The sequence below is a fragment of the Oryza brachyantha genome, chromosome 3 (genome assembly GCF_000231095.2).
Source record: "Oryza brachyantha chromosome 3, ObraRS2, whole genome shotgun sequence".
Taxonomy (NCBI): Eukaryota; Viridiplantae; Streptophyta; class Magnoliopsida; order Poales; family Poaceae; genus Oryza; species Oryza brachyantha.
The window spans coordinates 7621174-7634855 of record NC_023165.2 but is presented as its reverse complement, the minus strand read 5'-3'; the positions used below and the strand labels follow the sequence as shown (position 1 = coordinate 7634855).

The window sequence follows — 13682 nt, the reverse complement described above, 5'->3', positions numbered from 1 at the left end:
ACCTAAAATCCAACACTTCCCGTATACAACTTTGGTTAAAGCTCGCCATGAATTTAAATTTAGATTATGTCCATATTTAGGACAGGGATTTGATTCTGTTTACGTATATAACAGCTGGCTCTTCTGGTACGAATGGAGTTTTTTTAATTCTTGTTTGTCTATATAATACGCGTTCATGTGCATAGACCATATAAGGAAGTTGGAAACAATTCACCTGAGTTCTGAAATGCAGGGCCGGTAGTATTCCACGTCGACGTAAGTAAGCTAGTCAGTACATCAACTTGCATAATGTCAGCCCAGAATCAATTCAACGTGCTCTCACTACTCATACTGCTCCCTGCCAAAGAAAGCTATAGACAAAACGAAGTGTATTTTCTTAATCCGTTGCCGCGTCAGCTGGCCGTGCGGCCAATCACACATGGGGAAAATATCGCGATGGAGAAGAGATGTATGGACCACATGGCTGGCCTGGCTGCCGCTCCTGCTCCTATTTTAAAGCCGCGGCCCGCCGCACGAGGCACCGAACCATTGAACCTGAGGACGCCTACGTGCTTACGTGCCGCCCCGCTGCTTCCAAACAAGTACGTGCCGGAATTATCCAGCCGGAGACGTGCGCCAGCCGGGGACCATATGACACGGCGAGAAGACAAGGCTACTACTAGAAGCCGGCGTGCAAGGGTCTCCTGTCCTGGGGCGGCCGTCTCAGGCGCATACATTCTCCGTTTCAGGTTTCGTGTCGTAAGATGATTTGTTTTTACTTATTTATATATCAATATATATTATAATATGTTTATATTTATTAATAAGTAATTAAAATGTTGTATAATCTAAAATGAAGATAATATATACATACTTCGCTACTTGTTATCTCCGCTTGTTTTTGTTTTTGCTTCCAATACACTGTACGAGTATGTACTTGGCATCTATCGGTGTGATCCGGTGAACTGCACCACGAGATTGTGTGCACCGTGCGAGCGAGATTGAGTTCACTGGGAATGGCTTTTCCAATGGAGCAGAAAAATCGCCTCTCCAATAAAACAGAACAACACAATACTTGTGTTTGTGTTTGTCGCACGCTTGTATAGTACGGAGTAGTATTTGTTTACTGCTATTTTTGCACAAGTTCCGTGCATCACCCTAACAGCAAGTAGGTCTCTGAGTTTTACAGCATGCATGAACGGCTTCGTTGCCAGAGGCAGGACAGTAAAAAAAAAAGGCTAGCTCATGAGCTGCTTGAGCTCGGCTCACCCCAGGCTCGGCTTGAGCTCCTAACGAGTCGAGCCCAAGCCTGATCCGAAGCTCGTGAGCTTTCTCGAGCCAAGCTCGAGCTTCTCACGAGCTTACCCATATGTGTTTTTTTATTTTTTATTTGATAAGATAGTATATTAAGAATAAAATATTATATATTTAAATGTTAAATTAATTTCTATTGGTATTAAATATTGATTTTAAATTTTATTTATAATTTATTTAATATGATTGACTTAAAATTACTGTTTTTGTTAAAAAATTATTATCATCAACATAACTATATCATATACTCAAATCGAGCTCGAGCCGAGCCTGTCTAAGGGCTTGAAGTTTTAGTAGGCTCGATTCGAGCTCGGCTCGAGCTTGTGTCGAGCTCGAGCCTAGACAGGCAGGCTCGCTCGAGCTCGGCTCGTTGACAGCCTTAGCCAAAGGGGACAAATATATCATGACAATAGTGTGGTCGAGTGTAATTTGCCTTTTATAGACGGATAGAACACCCAACTAGCCAATGTACTTGTAAAAATAAGGTTTTTCACAAGTAGGCCTTGAAACCGCATGTGAAAACAGATTTTCTCATGCAAGTGCAGTAAGATGCTCGTTTGCACTATTTTTGGACAAAAATGAAAATAAAAATTCCAAAAATAGTTCCCAGTACCTTAGCTCCGATTGTCATCGTCTCAGTCTACTGCTATTGTTATTGCAATCTTAACCCTTGTAATGCGCAAATCCGGAGCCACGAGGTTGCCCTCGAGACTCTACTCCATTGGTTCATGGCTCGACCATGTGGCTGGTCACCGTTGGATCTACCCCGTGCCTTCAGGAAGTCGCCAGTGCCTGATCCACTCCTTCCATCGTCATATCCTCACCTCCGATCTGCATTAGGGGCGCTGAAACCAGACCTCTATGTTGTCATAGTGGCAGATCCGCACCTCCTATCGCTAGCCACCCTCTCGAGGACTGTGCCATCGTCGTCGCCATTGCTATGCCCAGGGGCAGCGGTTTAGCCTGTTAGAGATATATATGTATTCTTGTATTTTCCCTATTGTATAAGGGGTTTTTATGCATATTTTCCCACACCTGTACCTGTATATATTTGGGCCTAGTGCCCCTATAACGAATATAACCGGTATTCATAACATGGTATCAGAGCAAAAAAAACTAGGGTTTTTCTTTCTTACCATACCGTTCGTCGTTGCCGATTCATTGTCATCGTCGTTGTCGCCGAGTCGTCAGCACCTCTTTGTCCTCGCTGGCGCCTCTCCGTTGCTCCGTCGGCGCCTCTCCGCCCCGCCTGCTCGGCTGTCGCCGCCACCTCTCACCGCTGCTCTGCCGTGGAGACAGGCAGCCCGTGATTTGCTAGGTTTATAAAAAAAAAGTAAAAAAAAAAAGAGTAAAAAAACTATCTAGAGGCTGAGGATGGTGGATCTAGCACTCTCGAGGCCACCGCCTCTAGCCGCTCACACCCATCACCGTTGCTCTTGAGCCTGTGACTAGTCGCTCATGTCAGTCGCTAATTTCTTGGTCACCTACGTGTAAGGGGAAGAGGGAGAGGGGGGATGCGAGAAAGATAGTAGAGAAGATTCATTATTTATAGAGACAAGTGACCATTTGATCCTGGTTTGAAGGTTAACTACCGAAATTACCCTCATTTTCCAGGTTTGCTATTTTGATCCTGCTTTTCTAAAATGAATCAGTTGTCTGACTCTCATTTGTGTACATTGTTAGGGTTTATCATTAGTGAATTAAAAAAATAAAAATGTAATTGCGAAATGACTAAACTACCCCTACAATAAACTCTCGACCTAACTTTTTCTCCATCCCTCTTCACCGGCTCGGCATCTAGCACGCACGGCGCATCCAGGTCAACACACCGACGAGGCGCAAACAACGGCACGAGGACGGCTAAAGGCAAGGGGGAAAGGTAGAGGGGGGCGAGGACGGGCCACATGGTGGGGGGAGCTGAGGCGCCGAGGCGGTGCCAGCCGCACACTGGGGGTGGGCGGATGTGGTGGTGCTTGACTGTGGTTGGCTAGCCGGCGGGCAGATCGGCAAGGATAAACCGACACCCCCAACTCTCCATATGCTGCCATGGACAGGTAAAGACTCAATCTGCTCTCTTCTCTGCCCGATCTACTGCAACTTAGTAGAAATGTTGTTGGATCATCTATAGTAACCTAGGTGGAATTTGGTAAGGGCAGGTGGTTTATTCATGATCTATAGCTGAACTATTGAAAATAGATAAACCTATGATTGTGTTTCCTATATGTTGTTTGAAATTGATATAATACGGTGTTATGCTGTCAAAATTTTGTAAAATCATTAATAATGATTGTACCTATTACATTCAACAATTTGAAATGAATAAAATCTGACATTACGCTATCAAAACTATGTACAAATCAACCATAATTTCAGATTTTGTTAAATTAATTTCAAAATTATTGAATTTAAAATTATATAAATCAAACTAACCTCAAATCAATATCAAATTCAACAATAAATATTTCAATATTTACTCCAATATGTCTAAATAAATATTGAAAGATGTTTCCTAAAAGTTGACGTACAACAGGGTCAAACGATCCAGCGTAGAACGATCAATGCTTCACAGAACAAGGCTGGTCCACTTTATTTTTAAACATCAGGGTCAAAATAACAAATCTAAAATAAGGCTATTTCGGCAGTTAGCCTTCTTAATTTGTTTTGAAAAATTCAACCTAGGTCCATCTCCTTTTTAAAATTAAAAATTCTGAGTAATAAATCCGTAAGGGTAGAAACACGATCATACAACGGCTAACAGCTTAACACCACTCGAAACAAAATATCTAGCTGTAAAAACAAGAAATATATCTCATGAAAAGCACAATCGCACAGGTCCCCGCACGTCCACATGGACGATGGCCATGGCCATGGCCAAGCCGTAGGTACGAGCTGGACAGAGCCTGACCCCGGACGGCGACGCAACGAGAGGACGTAGAGATCCGTACACCCCTACCGCTAACCGCTCCCCTCCACGTGTCCCCCCTCTCCCAGGCCTCCCCCTGCCGACCTATCCCCCACTCTTATCCCTCCACGGATGCGCGCGCCGGCCACGTCACGTCGACCCCTGTCCCCACCCCACCCCCTCCCCGCACACGGCCGAGTGAACCGCGGCTCGCGCCTCGTTTACGTACGTGTTCGCCCTGCCCATCCAGCGCGGCCGGAACAGCGCCGCGGCTACTAGCGGGCTCCGCCCCCCCCCCCCCCCCACCCCACCACCCCCCTCGTGGCGCGCGGCGGCGCCTCCCAGCTCGCGACCGCCTGGTGGACGCGCCCCCGCCTCGACACGCGTCCCGGAGGCACGTACCGGCCACGGGCGAGCGTCACGTGGTGCCGCATCCAACGGCCCCGGCGCGATCACACAACTGTACGTGTGGCCCGCACCTGCCGCGTGGCACGTAACCCCAACTTCCCCTCCCCCACGCACTTTTATATCGCCGGCCGCTACTTGCCACCACCTCTTCTCAATCGCTCTCACCGCTTCGTCTTGCGCCAGACCAGAGGAGAGAAAACATTTTCTTGCTTGCGGAGCGGAGCTGAGCTGAGAAGAGAAGCTCAGGCCCTTTCTCCCTCTGTTGCAAGGGATCTTTCTTCGGTGGTTTGCTAGTTCATGGCGGAGATTTGCTGCAAGGTTGTGGCGGGGTCCTCGGAGGGGAAGGGCCCGGAGTGTGACACCGGGAGCCGAGCGGCGAGGCGGCGGCGGATGGAGATCCGGCGGCTCAGGGTTGTCGCCGATCGTGGGGCAGAGGAGGAGACCTCCCGGAAGAGGCGGAGGCTGGACGGCGGCGGGGGGGAGGCCTCGACGGACGAGGAGGACAGGGAGGTTGAGCGCGCCAGGTACGGCTTTACGTCGGTGTGCGGACGCCGGAGGGACATGGAGGACTCCGTCTCCGCCCATCCGGGCTTCCTCCCCGGCCACCACTTCTTCGGGGTGTTCGATGGCCACGGCTGCTCTCATGTACGTGGGTGCCTGCTCTTTGCTCGAGTCGTATAATCGAATACATTTTTGATAGTACCAGTGGATCTAACGCGCGCATGTGCCGCGCTTGTGACTCGGGGAGTAGTGCTTATGGAATGGTTGCATGTGCATGTAGGTGGCGACGTCGTGCGGGCAGCGGATGCACGAGATCGTAGTCGACGAGGCCGGCGCCGCCGCTGGGTCCGCGGGGTTGGACGATGAGGCGCGGTGGAGGGGCGTCATGGAGAGGAGCTTCGCGCGGATGGACGCGGAGGCCGTGGCCTCATCAAGGGGGAGCGCCGGACCGGTGCCCACCTGCCGGTGCGAGATGCAGCTGCCCAAGTGCGACCACGTGGGCTCCACGGCCGTCGTCGCCGTGCTGGGCCCTCGCCACATTGTCGTCGCCAACTGCGGCGACTCACGCGCCGTCCTCTGCCGCGGTGGCACCGCCATCCCGCTCTCACGTGACCATAAGGTATGGGGATGTGTGTACACACGTCGAACAAAAAAAAATCATGCTCCTCTTACTTTAATCGCGTTATTCTAAACGGTAGTCTGTTTTGATCGATTCAGCCGGACCGGCCCGACGAGCTCGAACGGATCCACGCGGCGGGAGGGCGCGTCATCTTCTGGGACGGTGCCCGCGTCTTTGGCATGCTCGCCATGTCACGAGCCATTGGTGAGCTATCTGCCTCCTCCCGAAAATCATCTCTGTAACACAGTGAACAACAGCCATGTGCTGATTCTTCCATTGATGCGCCATGGCAGGCGATAGCTACCTGAAGCCGTACGTGATATGCGACCCGGAGGTGAGGGTGATGGAGAGGAAGGACAGCGAGGACGAGTTCCTCATCCTGGCCAGCGACGGCCTGTGGGACGTGGTGACCGATGAGGTGGCCTGCAACGTCGTGCGCGCCTGCCTGCGGAGCAGCGGGCGGCGCGGGAGGAACCGGTCGAGTCCGACGTCCAGCCTGAGCCCGAGGCAGAGCAGCAGCAGCGGCGACGAGGCACCCAACGACGGCGCTCCTTCCGCTGCCGCCGGCTCAGAAAGCGACGATGAGAGCGCCGCCGAGGAGGACAAGGCGTGCACCGAGGCGGCCGTCCTGCTGACCAAGCTGGCGCTGGCGCGGCAGACCGCGGACAACGTCAGCATCGTCGTCGTCAATCTCAGGCGCCGCCGGAAATTGTGACAAGTGGATACATTAAAGATCAAACCTAGACCGCCTCATCTCGGTCTCCTTCCCGTCTCTAACTCGAATTCACCTGGACGAACCCGTGATCAAACGGAACGCGTTCTGAACGATCTGATCAAACAGAATGTGGCATCCTTAAACCATATAATTGCAGATTATTATAGCATTATTTCGTTCACTTCCTCTGGGCGTTTGTGATCTCGTCAGACAGATCAGCCTGCCCCTTTTTGTCAGGCAACAAGAAGGTTTAAGTGTTTCCGATCCTTGAAGAGAGACTTCCTCAAGCGTCAGAGAAATTGTAGTATAATGAATCAAGTGTCCATTTTGCCCGTGAAAATATAAACAAATTCCTACCTTTGCTCTGACTAGATTGGGACACACTGCTTTGTTCATTCGTTTATAGCTAAACTATCTCCCCATCCTGGTGATTGTGCAAACGTATAGACGTGTTCGGCATCCGAATCGGTTGCGCCGTCGCAATTAGTCAATTAATAACAATTCAGGATGTCCCTCTTCCTGCCGTTTCCGAAAAGCTCCGATTTTTAATTCAGTTTTCTGGTAGAGCTGAACACATAGCCTGATGAACACATACAATACGTGTGCTTTTCGCACGCTAAACTCGAAACGCATCATTATCAAAGTGTTGTTGGTGTCCTTTTCCCCGATTTGATGATGATGATGATGCGGCTTTCGTGGTCGCTGAAAAGTCCTGGCTGGTGGGTGAACCGTGCAGTGGTGCGAGTCAACAAACACGCGAGCATAAAATTAGCAGCCAAACTAACAGTGGACACGAGGCACGCAGACGTGCTTCGACGACTTGACGAGCGGGACGAAACAGGAGAGGAAATAAAGAACGAAAAAGAAAAAGATGGGTGAAATTGAAATCACGTTTTCAGGAAGCCGAATGCCATCTGTCGCGTGGTCCTCCGTTTGGCCGATATGGCTACGATCGCATCGAAGATTCTCTCTCCGGATTGTGCATTGTTTTGATCGGGACGGCATTTATCATCTCTCGCCACGTAATCGGGGGGAGTCCCGGCTGGGGACTTTTCGGTTATTTTTCTTCCTCTCTTTCTTTTTCTTTTCTCCTCCTCCTCCTTATTCTTCTCTTTCTGACGATGCCGATGCCGTACTTTTCGTGGCTATAGTGGAAGGTAGCTGTGTCGTCGTCGTGTGTAACACAGGTCGCGTAGTGTACATGGCTCCTGCCCGCTGGATTAGCCCGGAGCCTTTTTTGCCTTTTGGCTCCTCCTAATGCCTTTCCGTGGTGGAGATCATATGGAAATAGTTAATGAATATAGTCAAAGTAAAAAGAGCACGGGTGCCCAACCCACCATGGTCTATACGAGGAGAGCTCCAAAGCATCCCCAATTTGGAAACAGGAACATGTTAATGTACCGTCCCAAGCATCTCCAAAGCACTAAGCCTCCATCCTTCATTTTGAGCTAAAAAAAATTCAGATCACAAACGGCAGATAATTCACCAGTGAGCCCGTCAGAAGCCTAAAGACGCACCCTAGTACGTTCTTCGCGCCACTTTGCTTCGCCGCGTGGGCTCTACAATTCTTTCTCCGTGAAACACGAGTGCTTGCGTGACTCTCCAATATCAGGCACAATAATAAGCACACAACCGCCTACCTTACTCTGCAAGTCTGGGAACCCTGTCCGCTTGCCCTGTCATTGCACATGCGTTCAGAAGTTGAGAAGAATAAAGAGAACAAGAAAACGAGCTAATTAGCTAGCGTTATCTGCGGTGCAGCGGCAACCCATCCAGGCCGCAGAACGGGAGATGCCAAACGGAGAGCTTTCGCACAAGGTGCAGCACGTCCAAAAGTCACTCGCACCCCAGCTCTGCATGCTGATCTCTGTTCCACTCGTTGGTTCGACAGCGATGAGCACAACACATTAAAACGGAAAAGGATAGGCCCTTGAAGAGGAGAGGAATACTGCATCATTTCAAGCCAAAAAAAAAGTCGCCCCTATTTTGGGGAAAAGGGATAACTTTGGGTGAACAGCAGAATCGGTTCGACCTCAACGAAGGCAAAAAAATGGTGATAAGCCTTCGCATTGGGATAGCGACTTGGTGAGTGGCGAGTCATTCACGTTGGGATCTCGTGACATAATTGGGCGGTCCTGCGAATCCAACTGGGGTATATATCGCTATAGCATTGCTCGCATTTGCTGGAGCTTGACCATGACAGGGCATGTCTCCGTCGTCAATCGTGCAAATGGGCCGAAATAGTTGCTCTCTCTGACAAGGGCCTCATCGTTAGAGACCCATCCACACTCCATACGTCACGGATTGTTGGGCCGGTCATGGACTGTGTCAGATTTAGGGCGCGTTCGCAAAAGCCTCCCGCTACTAATGCTTATCTTAATTTTCGCTTGCACGTTTTTCAAACTATTAAATGGTTAATAGTTTGCTAAAAAATTTATAAAAGAGTAAATCAGATTAATTTAGTTTTTAAGTTTATAATAATTAATATTTAATTAATCATATGCTAAGGAGTCCCGTGCGCTCTCTCCAAAAAATAACTTGGTAGTTTTCTCTTGACGCGCGCAGCGGAAAACAGGTCTTCCTACGACACACGGTCTTGTGCCTAACGACTTGGAACATTGATATATACTAGTTTTATACTGCACACGGTGTGGAGCAGCGACATGGCGGGCACTACGAGTGGCGCGGCACTCGTTTCCGTTTGACCTGAACGGGTCCGGACTGAATGTCAGAGCATAAGCTGGAATAGTTCGATTTCTTTCACCAGAACATTCAAGTAACTAAGCTCTTGCAGCTGGATAAAATGATAAAATCGAGTACTCTACTATTTTCAGCAAGCCCTTTTGCAAAGCTGTCATCACTGGCACAGTGCTTTGCGTCGATCTGGAACCTTAAAAACCAGCTGGGATAATGGGTTGCCACTTCTATGAACTGTACCAACTTGCAGCATCATCGTGCAAGTTGTGTTCCACGGCGCGTCGGCGTCGGCGCCGCTTCCTAATCCGCAACCGCGAGGCGATATAAATGCCGCTCTTCCGCCCACGTACGAGACGTGTGCACGGGTGAGCGGTGAGCCTGATCTGAAACCGATCAACGGAGTAATGGAAGGGCTCCTGCCGTTCGTGTACCGGGCGATCGTGCACAGGAGGGAGGAGGGCCACCGCGCCGTCGGCAACCCGTTCCTGAACGACGATCCAGCGGCGGCGGCGGCCACCACCTCGTACAAGAGGCTCGCCACCTGCGACTCCGGAACCTACTCTCGGCCTGCCACCACCGCCACCGTCGTCGTTGCGCCGTTTCCCGGCGGGGCAGTAGTCACGGTACAGTCGCCGCGTTGGCGGCCGGCAGAATCGGCGATCGGCAAGGGCACATTGTCCCCTCGACACCACCGCCCGTCCGCCCGATCGTGATTAATGGAGACGGCAACCGGCAGATCGAGCACCTCATGGTGCAAGAACGAGGTGCCTCATGTATAGCGGTTTGCCAGGATCGTCTTTCCACTTTCGAGCTCCCGAAAACGTGGTTTTGTGTGTGGTATTTGTTTTTCCTTCGCCCTGTTCTTTTGAGATTCTTGGTTTTGTCTATAGCTTCCGAAAGGGAAGATATATAAACGTTGCTTCTTGGCTTATTCTGATTGATCGTTGGCTTCTACCGTTCATTTTTAGTTTCCTTCTAACATTCTAGTTTTGATAGTGCACCAGCATTTATGGTACCCCTACTCCTAAATTAGCTCTATTAAATCCACCATAAAATATGTGCATTTATTTGTCAATGTAGATATTGATATATTCTTTATAAATTCGGTCAAAGTAGAAAAAAGGTTAACTTAGCAGAAAATTGACTAATTTATAATATGCATGGTCGCATGGAGGGAGTAAAATTTTTGGGGCGTTAAACAGTGGAACACAGAGAAAGAACAAGTATGATTTCATTCTCAGTTCTCGTCCGTGATTGGTCAAATACGGGTTCAATTGTTTACTGCGGACTCCAAAATTAGAAAAATATACACTTTACAATCTTCGGTCAAAAAAGGGGATATATATATATATATTGCGTCCCCAGCCATCAAAACCAGGAGAAATCAAGTTCCTGGATCGTTTGAGCGGTGGGTTGGGTTTTTATCATACGTGGCGCACATGCGGAGTTGTGTTGACCTTGTAATCATCCCATATGGTATTTAGGTGACACCAAAATCCAGGCTGAATAGGATAAATTAGTTGGTATCATTTGGCATCATATGATGCAGTGAGACAACACGAAGGGCATGGCGTGGAGATCGGCGTTGTTAGCGAAGTAGTGCAGCTGAGATCAGTGCCGGCATGCGGAGCAGTAGAGGAGCGACGCCAGCGTCCAATATAGAGTAAAGACCCCCGTCAGGACAAGAGCCCGTCCTATAGATTTTCTTTTAAAGAAAATATAAAATATCAACGTGACCCACATTTCATTCAAATAAAGTGTCAGTACAGGTCTAGTATGACCTAGGCAAGAGGGAGAGGTCCCTTGCTCCTGCGAAGTGGCAACGGAGTAGGGTCCACTAGAACAACGAGAGTGACCAGAGTGAAGGAAGAGATGGTAGAGCTAGCACATGGTGTCGATCCAGCGACGAGTGGGCTGCGAACCCACGGGAGGTAGCACCATCTCCTCGACCTCTCCCATTTCTCATCTCTCTCTCCTCGATCAGCGGTGGGGTCAGCCCACTACCAAATTGACAACAATGACCATGATTTGTCCCTAGTGTAGCAATGGGCGACGGGGTTGGCGGCTTGATTCGCTATTGATTCGACTACCGATGGTGGAAAAGGACATGGGGAGGCCGTGTTGGAACTCATTCACTAGGGTGTTGGGTTATCTGATCCAATTTAATTTTTGATCTTAGCCTACACCTCTGCTAATACATAATTAAATTAATCTACTGACCTGGTTGAGAAGCCATTGGAGTTAAATTGATCTTCTTGCTATGTTCTTTTCACTCTTCTTTTCTTCTTCTCTATCTTTTCTTTTTTTTCCTCTTGTGGGACCACTTCGCGATTCCCTTCCAGTGCTTTTGATGATTGGGCAATTAGGGTTTTAGGCTAGCCTGGCTAGGTACGGAAGAATTGAACGTCCCTCCTTCTCTGTTCATCTCTTTATATAATATTGGTGGGGCTTAAGGTGTATCTCTTATTTAGTTAGAGAGTTATGATTATACCGATCATTGAAACAAACTCCTCTTTTAGCTATTATATGTTTTTTCTTGTTGAGATGGGACACGATAGAATGCATCAAGGTGGATTTAATTTCTTTATCCCAGCCTCTCCATCTCTATTCTGATATTCAGTGTCTAACCAAAAAAAAAATCAAAACATATGTGTATGAGGCTCAACGAGGTGACGGTTAGCTAGCGAAGGCAAAGGTGGTCATTGGTTGTTTGTCAGGCACCAACACAGAGGACGATGAGGAGGAAGTGGTGGCAACAGCCGTTAGTCATAGAGCTCAGAGCCGCTGCCGCCACTCAATCGTCACCATGGCACCCATCCTTCCTCGCAGCAATCTTGGGGATGGTGGGCTGACGTGGGTTCATCGAGTCAATAGCTTGCCCTTGGTTGTGGTGGTGGCATACAGGACCAACAAGGGCAGCGACGGTCAACTCGTTCCCCAATGACAAAGGAATGCGATTGATAAGGGCAATCCCAATGATTAATTGTAGTTTCCATCCATCTTAATTAGGGTGACAGGTAAGCAAATTGTTTAGGTGGCAATAGATTTAATATGGAGAGAATATGATATAATGTCTTTAACGAGTTCAAGAAGTGAGGAAACTAGGAAAATAGCACTGCGAGTACTCGAGTAGTTTCTATCATTTTCCTCCTGGATCCTATGTGTCACCGTCTCTTCCGTAGCTCTCACGCCCGCATAGCTGCTTGCCACAGTTGATCTATTTATTCTTTTGTTGCATTTAAGTTATTTATGGTATAGAAACTGTTGTAGACACTAGGGATTGGGAAGGGTGGTTTCTATTTCACTTGAACTGCCCTCTTTCTCTCTTGGAAACCGTATCAAGATACCAACCATTAGGACTGCCCTAACTTAATCGCATGTGTAATATTCATGTGGTTAATAATTTGAATTCTGGTGGATGGAATTATACACCCACAACCTCATCATCACGTATCGATTCTATTGTTTGTGCCTTCAATAATTTTAGGGGCATGGAAGATAGTACGGGAATGTAAAGTGTGTGACTGTGTGTTGAGGTTGCAAGTTTGAATTGTGCTCTGAGGGGGGGGGGGGATAACAGCCATGCATGTTTCTCCTGATAAGTACTGAACCAACGAACTAAGAAAAAATGGAGCGACCTATCGACTGAAGATATACGTAAACGAAATGTTTGCATCCACAAGGCACATTGTTTTATCGAGTGTATACCATCATATCAGCCAGCTAATTTTGCTTCTCACCCTCTCCCATCACGAAAGATAGATAAAAGAATTAATGTCACGAGTCACAGCTCACAACTCGCAAGTTGCATGGATCAGATAAATAATGTCGAATACTACAATATACAAACGGTATTCAACAACAACCGAAATATACATATGAACAGATTGACAGGTCATTACATTGCATATACTCTTATGGTGCCAGCAGTAGCAACGACAGCCTAACCGACAAATTAAGAATACTTCAGTGTTTCACCTAGCTACTGTACAAGCTGAGTGCTGAACTTCCCCCGAATGAAAACCGGCCAAGATGATGGAGACTTGAGAGCACTGTCAATGACAAATTAAGGATGCTCATCATGAATGTTCTGTGATGAAACACGAAAGTTATACACTTAACCATCATCACAGGAAGCAGTATACTTCTATCTCCATTTCATAATATAAGTATGAACTATATAATGAGGTACTCTCCCTCTTTCCATCAACATTTCTATGAGTTTTAACAAATATTAAGGCTACATCCAATGAAAGCAACAGCACAATAAATACATGAATCATAGGAGATGATTGGGTTGAAAAAAATAGTACTCCAAAAATGCCTGTATAATTTTTTTTGAAATGCAGATATGTTTATATCCGCGGATAGAGAATGTACTAACTTTAAACTGCACATAAACACAGACTTTTTCATTTATAAAAATTTATAATAAATAATTTTATTACTAAACCCGAGATAAATACTTTCAGCATCTGATTTTTCTTTTGCCACACCTGCCCCTCTCCTGACATGACATAAAGGGTTATCACGCTAAGCTGATTAGC

At 47.8% G+C, this 13682-nt stretch overlaps 1 protein-coding gene across 1 annotated transcript; it reads left to right on the top strand.

The window, feature by feature from the left end:
• Positions 1–4751: 4751 nt before the first annotated feature.
• LOC102707010 (probable protein phosphatase 2C 30) lies at positions 4752–6796 on the top strand. Its single transcript, XM_006649761.1, has 4 exons — positions 4752–5248; positions 5385–5723; positions 5822–5927; positions 6017–6796. Exons 1-4 carry the CDS (start codon positions 4901–4903, stop codon positions 6436–6438), a joined length of 1215 nt encoding a protein of 404 aa, XP_006649824.1. The 5' UTR covers positions 4752–4900; the 3' UTR covers positions 6439–6796.
• Positions 6797–13682: the final 6886 nt, after the last annotated feature.